The 25426-nt window shown below is 45.7% G+C and overlaps 2 protein-coding genes across 2 annotated transcripts; one reads left to right on the forward strand and one right to left on the reverse strand.

The window, feature by feature from the left end:
* Positions 1-3311: 3311 nt before the first annotated feature.
* Positions 3312-11009, forward strand: LOC139051040 (uncharacterized). Its single transcript, XM_070528075.1, has 4 exons — positions 3312-3620; positions 9021-9174; positions 9340-9475; positions 10659-11009. Exons 1-4 carry the CDS (start codon positions 3488-3490, stop codon positions 10731-10733), a joined length of 498 nt encoding a protein of 165 aa, XP_070384176.1. The 5' UTR covers positions 3312-3487; the 3' UTR covers positions 10734-11009.
* Positions 11010-19431: 8422 nt separating this feature from the next.
* Positions 19432-24163, reverse strand: LOC139050728 (uncharacterized). The gene is made up of 4 exons (XM_070527409.1): positions 23828-24163; positions 21409-21586; positions 20458-20611; positions 19432-19649 (listed from the first exon to the last, which is right to left on the reverse strand). Exons 1-4 carry the CDS (start codon positions 23919-23921, stop codon positions 19536-19538), a joined length of 540 nt encoding a protein of 179 aa, XP_070383510.1. The 5' UTR covers positions 23922-24163; the 3' UTR covers positions 19432-19535.
* Positions 24164-25426: the final 1263 nt, after the last annotated feature.

The raw sequence follows: 25426 nt of genomic DNA on the forward strand, positions 1-25426 counted from the left end.
AAGCGGCGTGAGCAGGGTGCGCTCGTGTTGACATAATAATAATAATCGGTGTTTTACGTGCCAAAACCACTTTCTGATTATGAGGCACGCCGTAGTGGAGGGCTCCGGAAATTTCGACCACCTGGGGATCTTTAACGTGCGCCTAAATCTAAGCACACGGGTGTTTTCGCATTTCGCCCCCATCGAAATGCGGCCGCCGTGGCCGGGATTCGATCCCGCGACCTTGTGCTCAGCAGCCCAACACCATAGCCACTGAGCAACCACGGCGGATCGGTGTGTTGACATACGTGGCTTTATCTTGATACTTTTTCTTGTCAGCTGCTTTCGAGCGTTCCGCGCTAACTTTGCCCACTGACTACCTTCGAGCAAACTCAGGTCAGCGAGAAACTCGGGGCATTCCGCAGAGCACCACAGTGTAGTTCCTGAAGCTGCGAAGCTATCCTCGGTTAAAGCAGCTGCAAGCGAGAAAGCGCCTACGGCAGCCCTAAAGAACCCTGATATATCCGGGATATGACGTGTCCCTGTGAAGTAATCATCGTCGAAACCTGCAAAATGCGCGCGGCCACGCTGAACGACGTTTCGCAGCTGCGTCTGTAAATCATGAACAGGATACCTGCGGTTTCCATAACACTGGCGCGTCTACGGCGACACCGCATGGCAAAGTAGGTAACGAGTAATCAACGTATGTAGTTCCTGCTCACAACAGTGGATCCTTGGTTTTAAAGACAATTTTTGGCCCTCCACTCAATGGCCTATACAAAACACCCGTTTTATGGCATTAACGGCATCAATGGCATTTGAAGGGTTATCTCTTGGCTTCGAAGCAATGTACTCGAGGCTTTTTCGATTTGGAGAAAATGCAGCAAAGTGTGTGGCGTGCAAAACGGAACAGAGTGCGTGCGTGCGTGCGCGCGCGCACGTGTATATATGTGTGTATGTGTGTTATCAAGTGCGTTATCAAGTGTGTTATCAAGTTATCAAGTGCAAGCGTGTTATCACTGGCACTTACCCGTGATTTTTGAGACCCTGTGCCTTCAATAATGCGCAACATAGAAACTGATCTCCTTATCTCAATATTCATAATGAATGTCCAAAGCATTCGCTGATGTCACGTAGGTTAAGAAAAGTTAGTGGGTTGCAAGCGAGAAAAAGAGGATAAGTGGCAAGGACAAAGGGATAATAGCGAAATTCAAGAACAAGTAGAGCGGTATCACTCACCTTGCGACAAGTCATAGCGGAGTAAAACGTGAGAATGAAAACCTATACTTTGATATATCTTAAGACCACGGTGTTTCAAAAGACTGAAAGTAACTAAGAGGGAAGGTCCCTTGTTAAGAACGCTTTTAGTTTGATTGTAATTCAGGATTAAGCGCGCACTGAAATGAATTATAAACATGACGCTAACATCCAGGCCGTTTTGCAAGTATGTCCGGACAGCTTGTTAATGGTTCAACACACCGATATAACATGCGCTTCATATAAAATCAACTAAAGGTGGATCGACAACGTCATGCGTTCACTCCCGATTTCTATAATTTGCACTACTTCGTGTGGTTAGCTTTGTAGAAGTATGTATACTGGCTGCCTTTTTCTGTGTTTTGTGGAAGCTTAAACGTGAAATCGATGTCTGAAAAGTTGCTCACGCGGGGATCCATATGAACAATAGGCAGAAGAGCACGCGTTCTCACTTTTATCAATTGGTTATTTATTTTTTTCTTTCCAGAGTGAGAGCGATCTTTGATGTGCTAGATAGCAGCAGCACGTCAAAGCGGGTGAACTACTCTAACAATGCTAATCGCATCAGAAAAATTCGCAATTCGCAACGAATTATTCAACAAGGTCTGGACGTAATAATGAGTGACTCCAAGCTCTTAAAAAGGTTTGCACGCTTGGGACCTATGTCGGACCGCAACAATAAGTGTCGTCTGCTTGTTTCCATTTCCTTTCTTGGAAACTTGGCGTTCGCTACTTTCTTGTCGAAAATGCCATAACATGCTGTTTAGGTGCTTGCCCTTGGTGACCTGAAAGTACCGTGCGCGCAGCGTTAAAGAAAGGAAATGTGGGCAAGATGGATGGCGACTGTTTGTTGTGGCACAAGAAAAGCCCCAACCGGTGCAAACGTTTTTAAGAGCGTATAGAGCAAGAAGAATTAAGTAATCGATGGTGTCCATACTCAGAAACAACCGCGAGGACGCACAAGACGCTGAAGCCAAGGAAAGTTTATGGGCAAAGCAACTGTTCTTTCTCCAGGGAAGCTGTTTATGGCTAGAATCTGAAAAAAAAAATTGTTTGAGATGTTGACAAAAATAAATAATCAGATGGGCCGACCCGGGCGATAATGCAGAAAGGGTCCAAGCTCAATGGCACATGCCCCAGGAGGCTCGCTACACTATGACGTTGCGCGTCGGAACGTCAGTGTATATGTATAAAGTAAAATAATAATAAGTAAAAAAAAGAAATGAAAAAAGAGAAAAGGGGGGAAAACATAACGTTGTTGCACAAACGTTAGTTTATGACGATGTGTGTCGAAACGTCAGCGCACATGTGTAAAGTAAAAAAATAGAAAGCAAGATAATAAGTAGAAGAAAATAAAGAAGACGAAACAAAACAAGGAAATTATGTGTTTGTGCCTTTATTCAACCAATATAGCATAACCACGATGTAAAACTTAATGTAGCTATTCAGCAACATAGCTTTGCTGGTCTTCCATATTCACATAGTGGAAGGGCTCTAACATTTTTGTTTACTTGAAATGTTCAATTAGTTGTGAACGGTGCTTAAATTTGCGCAATGCACGCTGTCAATAAAGGAATGAAGAAGTGAAAGTGGAACAAAAGACAACTTCCTGCCACTGAGAAATAAGCCTAAAAAGTAATAATATCCAATACATCGATCAAACAGTTAGTACCATGCCCAAGAACAACCGTAAGGTGTCTCAATGCTGGCGCACGCATACATCAAAACAATTCAGTTCGTAAATAAAGCTGTTTTTCCCGATCTATCCAATGACGTCATTATGCTTCGGTTCAAATGTTTGGATAAGGAATTACACATTTAAGAATTTCTTGTTCATGTTTTGTTTTAGAGCCGTATTACATGCTTTCTTTTACGTTTTCCATAGTCGAGTGCATTTTAACACGAAACTCAGCGATACTTCGCAAAAATGAAAGGGTGTTTCTTTTTTGTTTCTTGTTTGTGACTGCTGAGGCACGAGCCTTTTCACTGGTACTTCTACGGAGGGCAAAATGTTTTTACCAACTCCAGCGATCGCTTGAGCGATTGGTGAATTCGTGCCCGACATTTGCACGTCTACGCGAGCGATTTCCTCGTGCGCTGTCGCGAGGTAACCGGGGCACAGTCGAAGCCACTCGCACGCTCACTCTGCCGTTGCGCAAAACAGAAACAGACACGAATAGTGTGCAGCTGTTGCGGCTGCACCCAGTTCGCTGCTTCTCGCTCGGCGCGTTTGGCCAGCCACACTGTTCCCATGGCTCACGTCGACCTTTGGCTTCATCGCCGATGTTACACGCCGACATTTGCAGCGTTGGGCCTTGCGGCACTTTTTTCCCTGTGCTTCGGTATGGCCGCCGTCAAACGCTATCCGCTTAAACCCTGCTCAAGTGAGTGTCAGTCGCAGATATAGTAACGCTTAGAAACGCTTCCTAACTTCGAGTGAACTTTATGCTAACCTATACCGCATGTGTCGGGCCTTTAAGGTCTTGCTAGCTTTGGTTGTCACTTGCATGGCGCGCTTGCGTTCAAGTGGACTTGCTGTTGGCTTAGTTTAGTGTGCTCTGTTATCGCATGTCATGTTTGCATCCGTTCTTTGCAAGTGTCACAATACCTGTCGCCTCTGGCTCACCTCGTAAGGCGCACTACGTAAGCGAAAGGCGGATTCTGCTGAAGTCAAAACAAGACGTGGCTGCCTTGTGAAGCATTAGCTTAGCATCGCAGATGTATTTCGTATAGCTTAGTACCGATCAGATGAATTTCAAATCATTATGTGTTTTACAGGGTACTTAGGTAAGCTAGAGTAAGCATTAGCCAGCAGAGCTACTAATGCTTAGCCTGTGTGGACTAGACTTCGGGTATGTCGGACCTGTCAAATAAAATTTATTTTCAACAGAAATGTTGCAAGGAGTGTCATGGAGAAAGCAGTGCTAGTAGCGGGAGAGATCATGTTAGAAATGCGGTTTAAGAGGAACTTCTAGGTCGGGACGAACACTGATATTTGTGTTGCGACCTCGGTTTGGCAGAGGCAAGGCATAAACGTTTTGACAGCTTGAGAACGGAGAGTCAACCTGATTTATTCAAAAGTAAACGCAGGTTTTTGCCCAGTGGTGGTGGTAGCATCCCAGTCGGGCAGCCGCCTCGGTTACAAGAAAGAGCATGGGCCAATGACGTCCACAGCGAGGGAAGCTGGATTTCTGAGAAGCGGGGACAGGAAGTGACGGACGGTCCCTACAAGGGTTCACCGGTCAGTCGCTACAAGCACCACAAAGTGTAAATGCACTTGACCGAAACGACTCTCTGGTGGTCGAAACGGCTGCCCGCGGGTCACTTTCACGGCTTCGCAGGCTTGCCAGCTTCTTGCCCTGCTTCGAACACCTTTGTTGATCCCAGGACAGACGAAGCGATCTCTGATAAGCCTCTAGCTGTGTCGCTCTGATACCGATATGGCTTAGCCATGCAGAGAACCGAATATTGGCCGCTGAAACTAATGGCGCGCGAACGGGCGAGGAATTGCCAGCGATGCGTCGCACGTGACTAATCTCGTTGTGTAGGGAAGCGGCACCTCTACAAGTTGAAGTGACGAGCCTTTTTCCCGCAATTGGCGCAGCTCGAGTCGTTTGCCGGGCGACGGCTGGAGCTTGGAAATCCACATGGCCAGCTGGCAAAACGGCGATCGGCCACAGTGCGTCAGCTGCCTCATTTGCGGTCCCGGATACATGGCGGATGTCCGTAGAAAATTCGTAAATGCAACAAAACTGCCTAAGCTCGCGTTCTGAGCATGAGGAACTGTTGTTCTAGAAAACGACGGTTAATGGCTTGCGGTCGGTGAGAGTGTAACAACTACTGCCTACAAGAAAGAAACGGAAATGGTTGGCAGCGCAACAGACGCCTAACATCTCCCTTTCGAAGGTAGTGTAGCGAGCTTGTGTAGGTTTGAGACGCTTTGAGAAGAAGCCCTGCGGCCTACAGTTTGTGCCATCGTGCTGCTGCAGAACTGCACCCACTGCCGTAGTCTACGCGTCTACAATAAGGCGAGTTGATGCGTCGGGCAACAGATGAATCAGCAGCAGTGCTGTCGCCAAACACGTCTTGGCTTCCTGGAAGGAGTGTTCGTGCTCTGAGGACCAGGGGAAGAAATTTGTATATTTGGGGATTCGGGACGCAGCACGTTGGCAGGCGACAGAAAACTTGTTCACGGGATGGTATGAAACGCCTGTGAAAATTTATGAGCCCGAGAAACTCGCGCAGCTTTCGGAATAAGGTTGGAGAGCAGTGAAATAGGATGGTCGAGAAAATCCAGGGCTTCAACTCCGTGTTTCGCCAGCTGCGCCGGGTTCATCCAGTCACTCAAATGGAAGGCGAATGTGTTCGTTGTGCTTTTCGTCTGTGCGACTCTCAACGTGATCGAATGTCGTCAATGTAGAAGAAAATGAGTGGGAGTCTACCTCTTCCATCAAGCTTTGAAACGTTTGCACCAGATTCTTCAAGTAAGCCAAAAAACTCAAATAGACCGAATGGAGTTGGGATTGCTGTCTTCGGAGTGTCGCTGGGTTCGAGAGAAATTGGGTGGTAGGCGCTGATGAAATTGAACTTGCTGTATATTTTGGCTCCTGCGAGACGGGCGCCGAAGTCATGTATGTGGGGAAGGGGATATTGATCCGGAGTAGTGACGGCATTCAAAGCTCGGTAATCTCCACAAGGCCACTAGTGGCAACTGTCGTGTTTTCCTACCATATGGAGAGGTGAAGACCACTTGCTGGAGGGAGGGTGAATAACGCCGAGCTGAAGCATGTGTTCGAACTCACGGCGGACGACTTCCAACCTCCGTCCAGCGAGCCCCCGTGGTCGCGCAGCGACAGCTTGGCGAGTGGTGGTGATATCGTGCGTCACCTTATGTTTCGCGGGTAGTGCATAGTTTCGGGGCTCCGTGAGTTGCGAGTACTCGGCAAGTGTCTTGTACTTTGAGACCGGCCGAAACGTACGGTTGCCTGAGGAGGTAAGGCTGGACTGCAGGCCAAGTACATCGAGGGATGTGACGTTATCCTTTAGGCACCAATCGCACTGGATGCACGAATCGCGAATACTCACATCTAGGTTGAACTGATTGTGGAAGTCCGCTTACCTAATGGCAAAGCTGGCGTCGGCGATCACAAACGCCTAGTTGTGCAAGCGACCGAGTCCGATGTCTAGCGTTATTGCCCGGAGCCCATACAACGCGACAACAGCGTTGTTCCCTGCGTGGAGCGTGGGCGTGGACACGCCGCGTTGGCGATCTGCAGCCGTGGAGGGGACGATAGACTGCTCGCCTCCGGTGTGGACGACGAGGCGGGTGCCGGTGATGCGGTCGAGTATAATACAGAATACGTAGCTTACTCGAGTGCCGATGTCGGGTGCATCCGTTAGCGACTGGCCGGTGTGTTTTCGTCCACGAACAGGGCCGAGTGCAGCGACATGCTTGTTCGCGAAAGCGACGGCGGTACCATCACAACTGCCGCGACGAGCCTCTAGGTGTGCTGCGAGACTGTGAGGCCGAATGGTTGCGCCGAAGTTGGTAGTCGGTGTTTCCGACAGTCGTCAGCTTCTCTAGTGCACTGGTAAGACAGTCGAGCGCATCCTTCAGGAATGAGAGTCGGTCTCCGGGCTGCTGAGAGTCTCGCAGCGGCGATAGGTAGCTGTACCGAAGACGAGCATTTGCATAAGCGATCAACGAGTGCAGCTAGCCGACCGAGACTCATGTCGTAGGAACCCGCTAGTATCACGCGTGCGGACTGTGCTAGGTGTTTCAAAAACAGCTCGCGCAAACTTGGAAGCTGGCTCTTGTTTTCGGAGTGTGCACCCAGTAATTGACGCAACCGGTGCAGCAGTGGTGGCGGTCGTTGGTCACCGAGTTCTTCGGAGAGGAGCTGTTGGAACCTACTCTGTTTCGATGGCTCGAGGCGCTGCAGGACCGTGCGTTTCAGGTCGTCGTATGCGGTGGCCAATGGCGTACCTGCTAGCAATTCGTCTATGGCATCGGCGATGTCGGAGGGTAGCGCGGCGACAACCTACGGATACTTTCCTGTGTGTGAAGTGATGTGACGGAGTTGAAAACGGTCCTCTACTTGCATAAACCAAACTCAAGGAATCTTGAGCCAGAAGCTGGGCTGGGAAGCTGAAGCTTTGCGGCGATGACAGGACACGTAATCGTACTCTGACAGCAGGTGTAGGAGCAGCGTCGTTCGTGGTTTGTGTTCGAAAAAAAAATACGTAAATATCCTGTGTCACCACATGTTGGGAGCTCGGTTTGACGAAGGCACAGAATATAGGTTTGGCAGCTTCAGAACAGACAGTCGACTGGCTTTATTCAAAAGCAAAAGCCGCTTCTGCCGAATAGCAGTGGCGGCGCCCCAGTCGGGCGGCCGCTCCGGCTCCAAGAAGGAGCAGGGGCCACGGCGTGGTAAAATGGATTTCCCAGAAGCGGGTAAACGATGGGGCGGATGGTCGCTGCACTTCTATTCATATGCATGTAAAACGAAGAAATGCTTTAATGAGACGACCGATAGACCTATTTGAATTGAATATATTAGATCTGAGAGAGCAAGCTAAAGTCTAATAAATATAGGCCGAAAAATTTTAATTTAGGACAGCCTTTGTTTTGCCAAATTGCCAAAACCTCGTACGTTTAAAAAAAATGGAAGCACGAAGTTTAAAAATCTCTTAACATTGCACCAATAACAGATATTAAAGTTTTGTGAACTCCACCTGCTGGAACAACACAAATGGGCAAATCAGATATCAGGATTCACAGCTCAACCAAAATATGTATGTTTACAAGGATATTTATTGCCTAAGTTTGGCTTTCAAATTAGGGGTATATTTCAGATTGGTGTATAATGCATCGATTTCGCCAGCTTTAAATCCAATAAGTGAGGTTTACCAAATTGTCATGTTGTTTATTTTATTGCTGAGTTACAGAGTTATAAATTCGATAAGCCGGTATTGTATTTTTTAATTTCCAATAATTATTCTAAAAACATTTAGTGCCCGAGTTGAAAGTCCACTTCCTGCAGGTACTCTCATCTAAGGTGTATTTTTTTTTCTTTTGTGTAATCCTACGCAAACGTCACCGAAACTGATACGCACTGGTTCCCGAGCAGAAAGAACTCCGATACCATTTATTCAGGTAGGAGGTCCCAACGCTTAAGTATTTGCAGTTTCGGTGACTGACTCTAAAAGTTGCAACGCGTTGTATCGCATTTCAGTGCACCTTTACATATTTGTCACTGCTCTAATTTTTCTAGCACAAGTTACACAGCTGGTAGTACTTACACTGGATAACCTCCCTGTCTTTTCAACTCGGTTTCCTCCTCTCTCCCGTGGTGACCTTGCTCTTAATGCACTAACCAAATATAAACTAGCGCCATGCTACTAGGATTTGATATTCCTGTCACATACGAGTGTGTCACATATAACTTTGACGCTGGGAGAAGGCCAAGCGAGTACGTCTTTGTGTGTGCATATTTTTCGGTGTTCGAGCTATTCAAACCAGTTAAGCGACGGCAGTACATAGCAGCCGCCTGAATTTCCGGTTTGATGTGAAAGCTTAAGCGGCTTTTTTTTTGTCATGTCTTTAGGCCATATGTTGTGGTCTCTTACGCTATATGTATGAATTCTTAGCGTGCATGAGCTCATAGTATGCACACAATCTCGGCCCTTTCTTGTGGTTGTGCAAGAACATGCAGCGTGTTTTTGTGCCTGCGTGCGTGTGTGTTTGTGTGTGTTTTCATTCGTTACGTGTTTCGATGCAGCATCCGCAGCGGCCAAGATCCAAAATGTCGTAGTTCAAAGCAAAATGGACCGAGGACAGGCACTGCTTTCCTTCGACATAATTGTGACGGGACGCCTGGATGATCCTAAACTTCGCGTCAAGGCACGTGGGGAAGACCTGAGTCCTCTCACACCGTGCGTATCAAGTTTCCATTAAGCCTCGATGGACTTTCTGCCTACGCTAGTGTTACATAGTTTAAGCCAAGCGGCCATCGCCTGTATTTATCATGCTTTTCTTTTGAAGAAGTCTGAGCATGCGAGAAATTGGCTGATTGCAACTCCTCCTTATTCTCATTATAGGGATTACGACATGTGTAAGCTAGTGAGGCAGGGCCCCGAGGACCCACCCCCCTCAAAACCATGCGACTTCGAGACCGGTGTGTACCACGCCGAAATACAGGTTTCCGGTTACCAAGCGTTCTACTTAACGACAGAGGTAAGCTTTTTCCAGAAGATTTGCGTTCATTTTACAAACTAATCTGCTTAATCCTCCAAATGCAAAGCAGCGCAAGCGAATCTGAGCGAACCAAACATGCTGGCGGATTTGGCCATAGAAGTGCACGGATACCTTTCTCTTCAACCAGAGTAAATATTCTAGTTACCTCGATATTTTTATGAACCAACCTTTGCTTTTTCTGCATGTAAATATGCGTCTTATATTTTAGCTGTCTTATAGACTGCACCTAAAGCCCATTTATGGTGTTTGGCTTATTTTCGCATCTCATATTTAAATCCGTCTTTGAGGTATGGTCTTTCATTAACGGTCAGGCTTTAGCTTTCGAAGCCCATTTTGGTCTGTGTTTCTGGTGAAGAGGCCGGTTATTAGATCCCTCAAGGGAACTTGATGCAGCACTTTATTTCAAATAAATACAGCTGCGAGAGTGCGGTGTGGAAAGGAGCAACAGGGAATGCTGTGGGATTGAAGTGTTTCTGTCATTGCCATATACATATCAAATTCGAATGAAAGACTGTGAACACTTGCGATATGATTACATGGCACTCAAAGACCTACAGTCTCTAGCATTAAATCACCACTGCCGAGCTACATCATTTCGGCGTCGAAAGCTGAGTTCGAATACTGAAAGCACATCCTAACATTTTATCTTACGATTTCAAAAGCTCTATTTCATGTTTTACAATACTGCGCACTGAAATTCTACGAAGTGCATTCAGACAGCTTTACTGACACAGTCTACGCCAATTCACAGCTCAAGGCACGCAAAACAATAGTCGGAGTGGTCGGCCTTCCCTGGGTAGCGGGTTTCATTCTGGTGCCCAGGGAACATTTCATTAACGGCTAGTTATAAGTGAGAGGTTTAAGATTGCGTGTGCCATGTGACAGTTTTTTCGTGCCTCTCGAAGCATGTCCTTCACAATTCAGTTTCCCCGATCACTCGGGGAGTGATGAAAATCCATTAGTTTCTTCTAATACATTAGAAAATAAGCCGATCAGTTTCTATTATTACTTATTTGAAGTAGTAGCTTAGCGCTAATATGGACGACCAACTAGCCCAACAGTCAACTCTTCTATCATTAATCTTCTGGTTGTTTCAAATCATCCCTTTATTCGCACGCCACTTATCACCATCACCTAATATGACTCACTCGTTGACTCACAGGGTGGCAAGAGTGATCTACGCTTCGAAGTCATCGACAACGGAGCAGTCGTGGGTTGTGAATCGAGTGCTCCGTGACTGTTCTGAGTGGCCAACAATTTTCTGATCAATTATTTGAGTTCACGAAACGACCAATCAGCAGGAACCTGTCCGTGCACGATGCGGGAAACGCACAATGTTGACTCAGAGCTTCAACGAAAAAGGTTTGGGTTTACCTGCTCTCGGAGTTATAGAGTGCGGCTCTCCTGATGTGGTCACAAGCTGGGACAGTAGAATGCAACATGAAAACGCATGTCAGATTGACGCTGGCGTTGCGCGCGAAATGTGTCAATAAAGTCAGTGTTCTTACCTAGACATTGCGGTTGTGACCCTCGTTCACGTGACTCAAGGCTACGGAATGCCGACGTCTTCGGAAACGCAACAGCTCATACGTGGGCAGGGATTTCTGCACAAACGAGTTTGATTACGTCTCGACTTTTCACAAATTTTGGAACCTGCCAGGAGTGCCGTGTTCTCAACTGGTAACAAAAACGTGTTTTGACATGAGGCTTGATAAAACTGTAACGGGAAAGGATCGCCTAGCGAGTGTTTGCGTCAATGGACCATCCGGAGTCACACTTTAGTCTAAAGTTTAAAAAACAAAATTGAGGTTGCTTATCTTGCTGCAACTAGGACAGCAGTCCCAAAAGAAGGCTTAAATGGGTCAAATGCGACAAACACCGAAGGCGGTGACAATCCTTCGTCAGTGCGACAAGAAGTGCGGATGGGGGGGGGGGAGCCAAAAATCCTATGTATATACCAAGTTATCAGCAGGGTAAGTCAAAAAACAAATTTATTCGTAAACGTCGAATTCAAAGTCTAAATGCATGTGTTTAGGCTGTGTCGTGTGATTCTGTCACTCGATAGCGAAAAGGTACTCGAAGTTTGTGTTTGCTATTGGCCAAGAGACCGTTGTCGTTATCGAACCCGTGAGCTCTCTCAACAGAAGTATTGCGCTCAATAGTGAGGCCAGATATGTAGTGGCGCTAATTATCACTCCCGAGTGCTTGTCGTATTTGTTGACAATGTGTTGTTTCGATGTTGATGATCTGTCTACTAACGAGTGCTAATTCACCATCCACTACTTACAAGGAAGGAGAACATGTCTGCGTGGTCTCGAAGCAGTGCTTTTTCCTTGCTCCTGCGCAGACGCACTCCTGAAATCGCTGTTACAGCGCTCTAGGCAGGCAATGAATGAGACTGCGCGTACAGTGAGCTCTCACCTCAAGAGGAAGCTTTAGCTTGGGCCCAACACTGACGCCCCCAATTTTTGTACATGTAAGCCGCAAAAATGTTTGGATAAGATACTCTCTAAGCCGATTTTGATAAAATGTGTTCTATTTCAGAGAAAACATTACATTCTAGTGCCTGCTGGAAGCGAAATGTTCTAGTATGGCCTTAACGTTTTTGCCAACTTGCCGAGACTCGGGTGAGCTTGAAAAATGTAGAAGCATGAATTTCACAAATTTGTAACACTGCGGCGATAACAGCAGTGTTATCCTAACATCCTAACATTTTATCTTACGATTTCAAAAGCTCTGTTTCATGTTTTACATTACTGCGCACTGAAATTCCACGTCCGATAGCTGTTTATCGCAGTTCTCTAAACTGTATCCGCTGGAACATCCAAACTGGACAAACTTAATGTGTAATAACGTCGCTTAGCTTAATTGGTTACAATGTCTGCATTGCTTTTACAAAAGTCCTACTAACTCATTAGTAGTCCACTTAGCCGTGCAAAGTAGAGCGATTTGGTCCGATATAGTTGAACAATAAGGTTCAATTTGCAGAAGAGGAATATTGTTTTTTTCTATCTGAGTTACAGAATTGAAAATTTCAGTTTCTTGTTTGGAAATTTGCGATTTTCAACAATTCCTATGAAAAAACTGATTGCGGAAATCAAGAATTCCCTTCCGATAGTCACTAGATTTTAACTTTTAACAAGCGTCGTGATATTTATTGCAATGGCTGCCAACAAACAAAAACGATTTCACCGTTCCATTGCCTTTAGAGCAGAGACTCCGAGCAAAAGCTTCCTCTTAAGTAGTAGCTTTAGCTCGGGGTCTGCTGTCTAAATGCATGGAAATGCTGGCATCGTTTTTTTCATAGAACACCGTACCAAATTTAATGAGGTTTTTCTCATTTAATAATGACAGTTGCCATCTATTGAATGAAAGGACGCGGACTCTTTATGAATGCCGTATTTTTCTCTATGTGGAAAATCACTAAATTGAAAAACATAAACTGAAGTCTTAAGTTGACAACTCTGCATCTCACAATAAAAGAAACGTTATCACGACCCCGTAAATCGCACTATTGATACATCTGAGGCGGACAAAATGTTTCAGAGTGGACACCACTTTGAAATATAACCCTAAATAATCGAGCAGGACTTTCACAAAACCGTCGTAAACATTGCAACTATTTCACATAAGGTCCGAAGTCCTTAATAACAATCAGTTCGGTTAAGTTGATTTAGCAGATGCATAATACGGAACTGCAATATCTGTTTTCAGTGCAGAGTTCAAGATTTGTAAGCATGGAGCTTTTCATTTATTTTTCGAACCTACCCATTTTTTATATTTTCGAAAAAAGAAATCCAAGCCCTAAATCGAAATTCTGCTTCAAAGATACAGTATAACGTAACTCTATCTCTCCAAGGAACAAATTTTGTACAAATCAGTCCAGCAGAGTCCTCATCAGAGCACTTCTGCGTTCGGCAACTATTTGAATAGGGGAATCAGATGTCCGTGTCAAGTTAGTCTGGATTAAAACGTTGACTTGTCCTGGTCGGTTCATACTTGGTGAGAACGCAGGCCGAGTGGGACGAAGACAGCAAAGCACAAACACGCAGGAGAAGCGCCTTGTCTCATGTATTTGATTTCTCCTTTCTTCATGCCAGTTGCGCGGCGTACCCGCTTATGAAATGCGTAGGCGTAAGCCTACGCAGAACAACTGCTCTATGCTGCGCTTGTTCTTCTACGCCAGATATCATACTGCTCTTTAAAGGCACACTAAAGCGAAACAACAAATCAGTTTAGACTAATAAAGCGTTGTTTGAGAACACTGCAGGCAGTCATTTCAAAACAATAGTTTGATTATTAGATGAGAAAATGAAGGTCCAAGTATCAGCATTTGAATTTCGCGCCGAAACACCAGCGCCGGTACGTCAGCGTGACGTCAGGGATTCTAAAGTATGTTTTCGCATTTGGGCCGCGTTGGCCGAATAAAGGTTCCCAAAACTTGCCATGTTTAATATTTGGTTCCTTTAGAACACAATGTAGTCAATATATGCCGCTATATATTATTAGCAGGCCCTAGAAGATGCCATCAAAATCCAAGACGTCACAGCCCCCAGGTGCGGGAACTTAAGTAGGCGTCGCCACCAGTATTTTGTTCTTGCGCTTTCTCTTGCTTACCAAACGTCTCATCGTTGTAGGAGTGGTGTTTTTGGTGTTGTAGAACGGTAATTTACTGATGCAGAAGAAATCATTCTTCACTTTAGTGTCCCTTTAACAGCATCACAACTGCAATGCAGTTTCAAACTGCAATGCGGCGGCTTCAAAGAAGGAGCCTTGTAGGCGTACGTCCCTTTCAACGTTGAACACACCTGCAACACCCACACTCGCTCATTTTCTGTGACGCTCCCAACTGGGGTGTTTACCGCAGTCAGCGTCGCGGAAGCTCTGCGGAGTGAGAACAAACCGACCAGCGGCTGTGGCTGCTGACGCACGCAGGACACTCGTCACATGACTTCGCTTCTGTGAAAACGTAATGTTTATGCGAGCATCGGCGAGCACTCGCACGATCGATCACTTCCGGTTCCAACCGGGAGATTGTTCAGAGCACACGTTCGCCCACACCATGGCGAGGAAAGCAAGCCGTCGTAGTCGCTCACATACCAGAAGCGCTTCGCTAAAATTCAGTAAAAGCAAAACGACACGACGCAGCTGTGGCTGTGGCGGGAACTTTGCCGCGGCAGCAGGAATATGCGCAGAACTTTCTTTTTTATTCCAGCTTTTTCCGCATCACAGTGGGTCAAAGCCATGTCGTCGTCCCTGTGAATACATAAAAGCTGTGTCGCCGTTCACTTTATTTTTTTCTCGGTGCACGCCTCACGAATGGCAATACATAGGCGCTAGGTTCTCGGTAGCTGAACGTGTGACTACGATTTACAAAACAACCGTTCCGGCCCCCGTTTTCAAAACTATCTGCAGTTATATTCGTCTAGTCGTTTTGAAGCGTGGTGGAGCGCTGTGAAGCGCCTCGCAATGTCGTTCAAACGGAGCGCTTCAATCAGTTCGGCTCGCTCCCGGCTTGTGAGCGGATCTTAGATAGAACTCTCAGGCCAAGCGTCAGTCCTGTCTGTGCGCATTCTAAACCACATTTGCAATACACTTTCTGGGGTAGGGTTGCTGGTGCGATTTTGCGGTAGTGTGTTTCCGTTTCCCTTTCCTACCTCATGCTGCTCCAAAAAAGCGTTGAACGGAGCCAGCTGCCTCCGGCTTAAACAGCTAACGAACCGCAACGTCGCTTCAATAGGTTGTGGAGGATTAGAATAAGCAGGGGAAGAAATCAATCTTGCGGTTTATGCATGAGCATATTCCTGTGGGTGGGCAGCGCAACCCGGACAAGGACGAAAGGAAGAACACAACACGAGCGCAACACAACACTGCGCTCGTGTTGTGTTCTTCCTTTCGTCCTTGTCCGGGTTGCGCTGCCCACCCACAGGAATATGTTCAACCACCAACTCGCCCAACTCGCCGTCTTAATTATGCATGAGGATGATTATGATGTGAACATTTCCTTTGACACGAAGTCATGCCTCATGGGTTCATTCACTTTAACTTTATGGTGTATGTAAAAGTTTAGTTAATGTTATGCACTAAGTCATACATAAGAGAGTTTTCAAATAGTCTTAAAACACACTTTAAATGTAAGCCCTTTGAGAGGGGCTGCACGTCCACGTCACACCTATGGATGCCGGAATCACCTAAGGAGGTCTGAAAAACGACTCACCACACCCTAAAAACTAGAGTTTGAAGTAAGTTTAAGTAAAACTCTTGCTTGGGCTAGTTGGTTCATGCTTGAATTAGTAAAGGCAAGGCGCAGAAGACCAGGTCTCAAGAAGAAGCACACGCCGGTCTTGTCACGCCGGTGCTGTCGTTTGTGTTTCATCTTGAGTCCTGGTCTTCTGCGCCTTGCCTTTACGAAGTAAGTTTACTTGAAGCGAAAGCGCATTTCAATGGTCATTGTGGATCAGCGACAGCGAGAGCATAGCCATCACGACAATTTACGCTGAAGCGGAAGCCACAGATGCTTCCATGTTTGGTAGCGCTATATCTTGGCGATTACGTAAACATTATGTACGTTAAGCTCTCCCAACGGCGTACTGTCAAAGACAAAAGTTTACCGACTACGCGATCTCAGAAAATGTTGCATTTCCAAGCAGCCTGAAACAGTAGCCTGTTAAACCGTACATCACAATCTTGTTCGCATGAACTTGTACTTGTGCATGCTGTAAAGAAGAATACCAGGCTGCATTGCGAGGCTGTGGGTATATTCAGCTTTTTCCCAGAACTTGCCGTCTGCGAACATTTGTCGTCGATTGTACGTTAACACGGCCTAAGTAAACGACAGAAATGCGATTCCGCTTGGAGCATGTGCAGTGAGGACAGCTGTAGCTCCTTACGTACGTAATGCGTTTACGTGTTCTAGCAAATGCTTCCCTAAAACTGTTTGTTATTCAAAATAGAAAACTTTCGGCGTGGCGTGTTTTCCGTCCTATGTGCATCCAGTGTTGCAGTCACTTTTCACCAGTCTCCGCCGCAGATTCAGTTGCTTCTACACAGCTTATTTTTTAAAAGTATATTTACGGGTGTTTTGAATGTCCCAGTTTACTTCAGTAGATTTGTTTCATCTTCAGGAAAGGTGATTTTGGCAGAATCGTTTCTTTAGATTTCACCTAGTTTGTCATCTGAGCCGAATAAATGTATAACACCGTGACTGATAAGGACTAAGGACAACTATAATATTTTCATACCTGATCAGTTAGTTTTGTTATTTCTTTATTGTATAGAATTTTTTTTATGAGTTTAGTTATGTGAACTTTGTTCTTTTTCTCTCGTCTGTGTCTTTCTTCATTCTTGTGCACCACGCAATTAGAAGGCAAGAACGCTCTCATGGGGCACAGCAGTGAAAACTAGGCACTTCTATTCCAACTACCTTAATATGTAGGGCCTCAAAGAGGCTATTTACATTCATATTCATGATTGTATGATAGTACATGGAGCACCACGTCGAAAGTTACGGTGTTTAGAGTTCGGTCGTCCAACTGGTTTAACACAGAAGTAACAAAACATCAGCCCGACTCAGCCTAACACCAGAAGGCCGTGAAAGCATAACTGGGCTTTTCGCGATTCACCAGCCTCAGTGCAAGCATATTGAGCTTTCCGCTGCTACTTCTTCCCACCTTTGTGAAAGTGTGTGGAATAAAACGGTGTGAAAGAGAACTGTTTCAGTGAATTATTTTTACCCGTTACTTTCATGATGCTCCGGTTGGTGCTGGCAATCGTAAAAAGACCAAGGCGCGTCTGAAGGTGCTTCAATAGCGATATCTGTGCAGGCTGCATAAAATATTTTTGTTGGGATGACGTGTGTATGAGATGTGATCACAAAGAAAGGTGAGGCTGCAAACCCGTACACTTTAGCCCTCACAGCCCACCTCTGCTTCTCTTGAATTTAAGGCCAAATAAAGGGTCCTCTCTGTGACCTTGAATTCTCCCAACGCCAGACTGGGAGAACTAAGTCGGCAAAATAAATAGAAGGCACTCAAAGTCGCTCACCAATTACACATCTTTTTTTTTTTTCCTGTAGGCCGCGCGATCGGACTCAGACTCGTCAGAATTCTACCCACTCGGTGTGACTCGGTCTCAGACTAACGGGTCGATCATAGTCAGTGAACTCATTGTGAGGGGGACGAAGTAATAGCTGTATTTTTCCTCCCCCTTCTCCTTCTCCCATTCCTCTTCTTCCCATTTCGTGAGCTCCAAGACGACAGCAAATGCCTTCTAAGGGTCAGTGGCGCAGACCACGATGTGCTCTGTGCAACATACAACGTGCCAACGATAGAGCATTTCGTTCGCGAAGCCCACGACCTACCGCTACGTCGATGCCACAATGGCCTCGGTGATGCCACATGTGCGCTGCCTCTCTGCTATCTATTGCGGAGTCTGACAAGCTGCAGTCGTTGCGCGTTGCCTCGGAGACTATTGACGGAGCGCCGCGCTAACAGTCACGGAGGCCGTGTTTCTCGTTCATCGTACAGCTTGCAGAGGGCGCGAGTCACGCGCATACGGCAACACTTCATATCATTTCAAGTGTGCATTGGCCTCGTTCCTTTTCCAGCGACAGGCAACAGCCGGACAAGCCATGGCTCATTGCCAGTTTATGCAGTTCTGGGACATAAAAGCTCCATCAACTGTGTTAAAGACGCACATAACACACGCCTGCACACGCACGCACATTTACGTATGACTACGTGCGAACATACATGATGTATACATGCGAACACGCTTCCTCCACATCTACGAACAGCAACGACGAAGTCCCTGTGTTGACACTAAAAAATTTGAGTCTGGACCTATCTTTTTTTTTTCTCACCATTACCTCCTCCCTTGTGTACATCAGAAAGTTTACTGATGGTTAGCATCTCTACATTTCTTCTTTCATATTGACCCGTGTGCTCGTTTATCTTTCTCTGCTGACCGCATTTCACCGCCTAACAAATGTTACTACATTGCTTGACGCAGGGCACGCCAGCAAGTATCGGAAGCTTTTCGAATCTTAACGATAGTTTTAACCGTTGTCTGTTGTCATCGGACCTAGTGTAATCTGACTGCGTGCGCCATGTGAATTGTGTAGTCCTTTCCAGAAGGCACGCGGGAACCGCCGGCACACCCTCTCACGCTTTCACTCGCACATACAGTATGCGGCGTGCGGTGGCGATTTTATCCCTCTTGGACTTTATACGGAACCCCACGGCAACGCCAACGCCGACGACATAAATGCGCCTGGAGTGCCCATGTAATTCCTATCGCAATAAAATAGTACGAGAAAGACGCGGACAGAACAGGAAACAGCACAAGCACTTCCTAAAATACATCCTAAAGTGCCTAAAGTGTTCTGAATGTCACTGAAGTTTCTTAAAGTACACCTCTTTTTAGTGGGCGCTTGTCTTGTTCCCTATCCTTTCGATGTCATGGTTGCGTTATTTTAATTATTCGCATATTTATTATCTTGGGTCACACAGTGCACATGCGTACATATGTACATACGCACGCGTACTTACGTACGTACGTACGTACGTACATACATACATACATACATACATACATACATACATACATACATACATACATACATACATACATACATACATACATACATACATACATACATACATACATATCATTCTGCAACCCACCTTGTCATATTTAGCGCCAGGTATAACTCAGGCAGCCAAGTCGGTGCATACGTAGTTCCGCGTAGACTCCAAAGTAAACTCTTTAGTGGGGAATACGCTGCTGCGTCCGTGAAAAGTCCCATAACTGTAAAATGAATTTACTGTTTTTTGATCCGTTGCTTAACTTTTAAGGCTGAGCCACACTGATGGCCACGAGAAGGCTGGTATTTTAGCCGGACGTAGTAGAAGTAAGTGTAAAACAAGCCACAGTCGCTTCGTTCAATCTTATCGCCGTGCTCCGTTCTTTCAATTTATTAAGCCGCGTAGCGGTGAACCGTTCAGGTGGGTGATGGGGCAAGTTTCGCAGGCAGCGCCTTCTAGTACCATTCCTTCACTTTTGGCTTCTGAGGGTAGAGCACCATGAAATGGGCGTGGCACGCAACCACCTTGGTTCCGCTCTCAAGTCGCATAGTCCCGAGAAGTTCACCGTTCTGCGAGCAGAAGAACGTTCACGTCCACATCAGCGCAGAGAAAAAAAACACAGTAGGCGGATTTCACTGTGAGAAGCGCGGTCTCGTTTTGTAAATACCAGCTCTGACAGAAGTGCACTTGCAAAAGTCGATATTATAGCATGTTTCTGCGGTGATTTGAAAATATCATCGGAAACCCCATGCTAACTTGACCGTGTTAGTGACTTGTTATGTTCTTTGATGTGGTGTGAACTAGAACTATTACAGCTTGAGTAGAGACAACGGGTGCTTTTCGGAGGTCATGCGACAAGCACTTCTCACTCGACCGTCTCCAAAGACTGCAACTGCTGGGCAAATAAGCCGAAAATATACGCATGGTTCTGCGCCTTTGTATATATATATATATATATATATATATATATATATATATATATATATATATATATATATATATATATATATATATATATATATATATAATGAGGAAGAAGAGTACGACGTACGTTCAACAAGCACAGTATATTTGACTGACGTTTCTGCTGGTGGACCAGCCTTTGTGAAAGGCAGGTTTCGCTGGCAGCGCCGTCTAGAACCATTCCTTGACTTTTGGCTTCTGAGGGTAGAGCACCATGGAATGGGCGTGGCACGTGACCACCTTGGTTCCAATCTCAAGTCGCATAGCCCTTTGACAAAGGCTCGTCCACCAGCCGAAACGTCAGTGTGATTCTGTAATTACTCTTCTTCATTTTACTACCGGGGCCAGCGTGATTTCCTCAGCTAGTGTGTGTTATGGCGGAGAATTGAGCCCTGCGCTCTGGCGCGTACTTACCCCAATGTGCTTGTTTAGCTCCGGCGAGAGCTTGAATTCCATCGTGCGGTAGTAGGTACCCGGTGGAATGGGACACTTGGCAGTGATCGCGGGCTTCGTCCCTTTAGCCAGAAGCTTCGTATTGTTCTTGTTCTCCTTGCAGAGGTCGTACACACTACAACGTACGAGCCAAGGATGTCATGTTGCGTGTTCCAAGTTCTCCGATAGTTTACTTCTTCAATATGTAGTGCGCCCTGTGCTAGCTATGTTCAAAGACAATCTAGCTGCTGCAGTTCCAACGTCTGTACAACGTTCGTTACGCTACCCAAAAAACTTGGTTGCCAGAGGAACTTATTGTCATTACACCCTAAATTTTGACCATGGTACCACCTGCCACGTCTGTGCAGTCACTATGACACTCTGCTGCAGAGCGAGAGGTCGTGAGTTCGGCACCGGACCGCGGAAGCCGCATAGCTGTGAAGGTCAATCCAAAGACGCTCGCGTACCGACATTTATGCGCGTTAAGGATTTCTCCGCAGTCGGAATTAAACCGGAGCCATCCACAACTGCGTTTCTCCTAGACTTCTTTTGAGAAATTAAAGCCCATGAGTCAATCCATCAATCCCTAAGCTAATGCAATCCTATCAAAGGAAAATATATTTACTTTTCTAAAAAACTTCGATGTGACGGAACGTTATTAGCTTGACCGAGAAGAAGCAACACGGAAGGCACGACGCCGCGTAATGCTGACAAGTATGAGCTTTCGTTATCAGTATTTATAAGGTGAATCCTGCACTGTTGGCCCATCTCTAAACGCTCCCGCTATTACCTGTGGCCATTACGAAAGTTGGCCGCTAAGCAAAGCCGACGCAGAATAGAACGGATTGCCTTTTGCGTGAATTGCAGCTCACAAGAGTTAACCGACGGAGAGTTGTATGTTTTGGGACATACGCTTCCATAAAGATTGCTTACCAGCTTCCGAACCCGCCAATACATGGCACTATGTGGCCTTCTGGAGTGAACAAGGCAGTCCTCAGCTTTAGGTCCTTGAGGATCGCATCGTAGACACGCAGCTTTATCTTGGCCTTCATAGTTGAGCCTACGATGGCATCTTTTGTGGTCAGGCGCGATATCTCGGCTGTGTGATTATCTGCGTTGTGACAAGTGGTTATCAGCATGTTGCCCCGCGCACCATCTCACGCGATAAAGAGGCAGTTGCAGACATGAGGTGTACCATTCAGTAGTACTCCACTAACGTTTTCCACAGTTTTGTTGCCTTCACTGTCAGCGTAGCCGATGGACAGCGCAATGAATGTACGAGTATGTCGTCACCATCATCGTCAAGCCATTTCTATGTCTACTGCAGGACGAAGGCTTGTCCGAGCCACCTCCAATTACCCTTTTCTTGCGCCTGTATGTTTACTCATTTCATCACCCCACCTAACTTTCTGCTATTCTAGACTGCACTTCCCTTCCCTTGGCGCACATTCTGTAGCTCGAAAGCTCCAGCGGTTATCTTTCCTACGCATTACATGGCCTGCCCAACTCCATCTTTTCTCTTAATGTTAACTAGAACATCGGACATCCCCGTTTGCTCCTCTATAATCGACACCTCTCCCATTTTCCTAACGTTACTCCTAGCATTTCTCCTTCCATCGCTCTTCGCGCGATCTTTAACTTGTTCTCGAGCTTTTTTGTTAACCTCTAAGTTTCTGCCTCATATAATATGACGTGTAGAATGCAATGATTGTACACTTTTCATTTCCAGAAACGTCGTTTGGGTTTACCTGTGTGGTGGAATTTGCGGTTCCTTTCCTACAAGTCTTGAATAGAAAAGTGTGCAATACCGTTGTTCACAGAACCACAAATGACACCATATAGGTAAATCCAAATTACGTTTCCAAACCTGTTTTGTCTGTTTAGCCCATAGGTCGTTTCAGCCCAGTTTGTTTCACTCAGTTTACTATGTGTTTAACGTGCCATAGGACTTTAAGCTTCCTGGCGATGGATGGAAACATTCGTCACTAACACCTATAGTGCGTGTCCTTTGTCAGTGGTGCCATGACTTGATTACAGTACCCTAGATTACACTAAGACCATAGTTAGCAGATTTCTTCTCATTTATCTACAGTAGTACAGCCAAAAATATTGGTATAAATTCTCAAACAGAGTATCGAAAGTGCGTCGTCGATAGGAGTTTAGAGTGCAGTTTTCACAAAGTGCCATGACACCTTTTCTCATGAAGCACTGTGAGCAGATACCTTTCGTCCTGGTCAGGCGTCACCAGCTCATTCCCTTCGACCTTAGCACCCATTTGCAGCCCACGTTCCGAAGCGCGCTAACTTGATTTAGCAAAGACACGCGAAGTACTTTTTTGTCAGTGTGCTTTAATATTTTTCTAAAAACTTCCCTACGTGTTTCTTATGACAAAAGAACACATAACCTTTGTATTGCTCTGTCCTGCAAACACAAGAAAATAAATGTACGATTCAGTTTTTCGGAAGGGAATGTTGCAACCCCCGGTCCAGGGCGCAATGTTCTATCAACCACGAGTTGTTTAGTTTTGAGGAACACGGTATGAATTTCTGTTGTAGCCTCATGGGTGCTATCTACAACAAAATGGACGCCAATTTTCATATTGGTGCTTTTTGGGCTCACATTCAATCACCTTCACGTTATCGTAGCACGCGCTCAAACATATTAACACAAGCGGTAGGTTAGACTTCGTGCATGTCGTTGTGTGCTGCGATGCAACAACGTCAAGATTACTTCTCAACAAGCCCGCAGTAGCCAGTCACATCCACATTGTGAACTTGCCCACAACTCCACCTCTTGATCACTTTTCGTGAAAATGTTATAGACACTCGAAACCTCTTCCTGAAGTATAGCCGTCAGTCATCTATGGACCACCTTCAATGCCTTCCATGGAACGTGCATTGAAACATATGATACGGTATCATGCAGGTTGTCGGATCACATAAGCTGCATGATAAGAAAAGCGCAAGGGACCTGTTTTTATCAATGCAAAGGATGGTACAGAGAAATAGAAAGACAGGCACAGTGCGCTGGCAGACAGCCACCAAGCGCGGACCAACAAGGCTGTTAGTGAGTGCTCGCCAGCTAGTATAGTTGTTAGTCAATGCTGAACAACATGTTAAGTGACGGTTAGAGTTAAGCAACTACAAACACAGTTGTTACCGTTGCTCAAGTAGCATGGATTGCAGTTTTGCCAACATTGACCAATTAAAACCGTTACTAATATCCAATGCATGTGTAGTTCTATTCCTCGTCCCATCTTTTCCACTGCTGATCGTTCACAAGCGACTGCCAAAAACATGCAGCCACAATTATGTCGCCACGCGCGGAGGGTACACGGGGACGCTCGACTTACTGTCACATCTGAGCATAGGATGGTACTGCACGGGGCCTTCGTTTCCACCGCCTCCGAGAGAGCCCAGCAGTACTGCGACGACAGCGAACGTCATGACGGCAGGCTGTTGTCTAAGCAGGTAAAAAAAAACTGAAGTCCTGCGGGCTACGATTCCACGGTCGACCTCCGAGGAGGCTATTTAACTGGCCTTTGCAACCACCGACTTCCCTTCGCATCGACAATAAACTCAAGCAAAAGAACAGAGGCCAAGATGAAAAAGAACGGAATAATTAGAAACTGGATGTCGGCTCAAAATGCCGTCAGCTTTAAGACTCACAGCTCCCCTGCTGGTGACTCCTAGATCTACGGCAGTCTGAACGAAAGGTGGAAATAGAAGTAATTTCTAAGTTTTGAAAAAAAAGCTCGAAAAATATTCAGTGGTATTGCATTTCGACTGTGATGAATTGCACACCAACTGGCTTGTACGAATGCCTTATGCAATAACGTTCATCCTCAATAGTATAGAAAAACTGCTTTAAAACCATTCTTCATTATTTTTCGGTAGAGTGACAAGGCGAAAGAACAAATTTGTCGAGAGAATAGACGTCAACTAACGCGTAGATGAGATCAACAACGGTCGCTTTCAGTACAAAGGGTTCCTTAAGATTTTCATTGTTGTGACAGCATGTCAGCAGCTGCTGCGGATGAAGACACAGATCTACGTGCAGCCCTTACAAAGGCAGAAGCGAAAGCCCCTTCCGCACAAGTTTCATATTTTCACCCTGTAAAGTGAGGTGAACCATACAGTACGAGCCAACACCGCAGTTTATTAGTTCACGGCTTTACTTTTTCCACGCAAGCAAACTCTATTTATGGGACCCTAGCTCATCTGCCGTAAGAAAAGTGAGCCGGCTAATGTTTTTCGGTACGACTGCCCTTTCTTTAAGAAATACAGCAAATTAAACACAATGTATCATTTTTGCGAGTTTTTTTGTCTGCACTTATGTGCACCTTACCCAGGGAAGTAATTCAAGGATGCCTTTTTCTCGTTTCTTTTTGGTGGGACAACTATGAAGCCAAACATATTAAATAATATTATTACCTTTATTCAAGGAGATGCCGGCGTCTATACGCGGCTCCCGCTGCTAATTTTCTCTCACTTTCCAGATGTGCACAAAACGATGGACATTATGGAAGCAAAGAAATTAGAAAAATGCGCTGAAAAGTTTATAGGTCCACCCACACTCCCAAAACACATGCACTGGAACAAATACTGCTGGCCAGTTGGCAATCCATAAGCGTTCCTGAAATTGTGCAAATCAATTTCCAAGTCAGTTTAAACCCTGTTCCCAGTTCTTTCTCACACGCGCCCAAAAAGCACAAGTTCTGGACCGAATTAACTTGGCTTTGTCTCAAAATAAAACCGATAAGTTTCAGTCTACTCAAATCACCGTGAACCCAGCAACATTTCAACAGACGTATCGTTTGAATACACGACTTAGAAGCATTAAGGGCTGACAAAAAAGAGCTTTGAACATAGGCCAGTGTTCCTCTAGGTCATCCATTGTGACAATTCTCAGAATACCATCTCAGAGCATCGTTTCTCTTTACTTCTGCGCA

The sequence above is a fragment of the Dermacentor albipictus genome, chromosome 10, assembly GCF_038994185.2.
Source record: "Dermacentor albipictus isolate Rhodes 1998 colony chromosome 10, USDA_Dalb.pri_finalv2, whole genome shotgun sequence".
Lineage (NCBI taxonomy): Eukaryota > Metazoa > Arthropoda > Arachnida > Ixodida > Ixodidae > Dermacentor > Dermacentor albipictus.

Excerpts from the sequence above, each read along its gene's own strand:
- LOC139050728 (XM_070527409.1), bottom strand. The coding sequence starts at position 23,921 with ATGACGTTCGCTGTCGTCGCAGTACTGCTGGGCTCTCTCGGAGGCGGT. Across the intron at positions 20,612-21,408 it reads ATTGGCGGGTTCGGAAGCTG|TGTGTACGACCTCTGCAAGG; the intron begins GTAAGCAATCTT and ends CGTACGTTGTAG. Across the intron at positions 19,650-20,457 it reads AGCTAAACAAGCACATTGGG|AACGGTGAACTTCTCGGGAC; the intron begins GTAAGTACGCGC and ends TTCTGCTCGCAG.
- LOC139051040 (XM_070528075.1), top strand. The coding sequence starts at position 3,488 with ATGGCTCACGTCGACCTTTGGCTTCATCGCCGATGTTACACGCCGACA. Across the intron at positions 3,621-9,020 it reads TCCGCTTAAACCCTGCTCAA|CATCCGCAGCGGCCAAGATC; the intron begins GTGAGTGTCAGT and ends GTTTCGATGCAG. Across the intron at positions 9,175-9,339 it reads GACCTGAGTCCTCTCACACC|GGATTACGACATGTGTAAGC; the intron begins GTGCGTATCAAG and ends TTCTCATTATAG.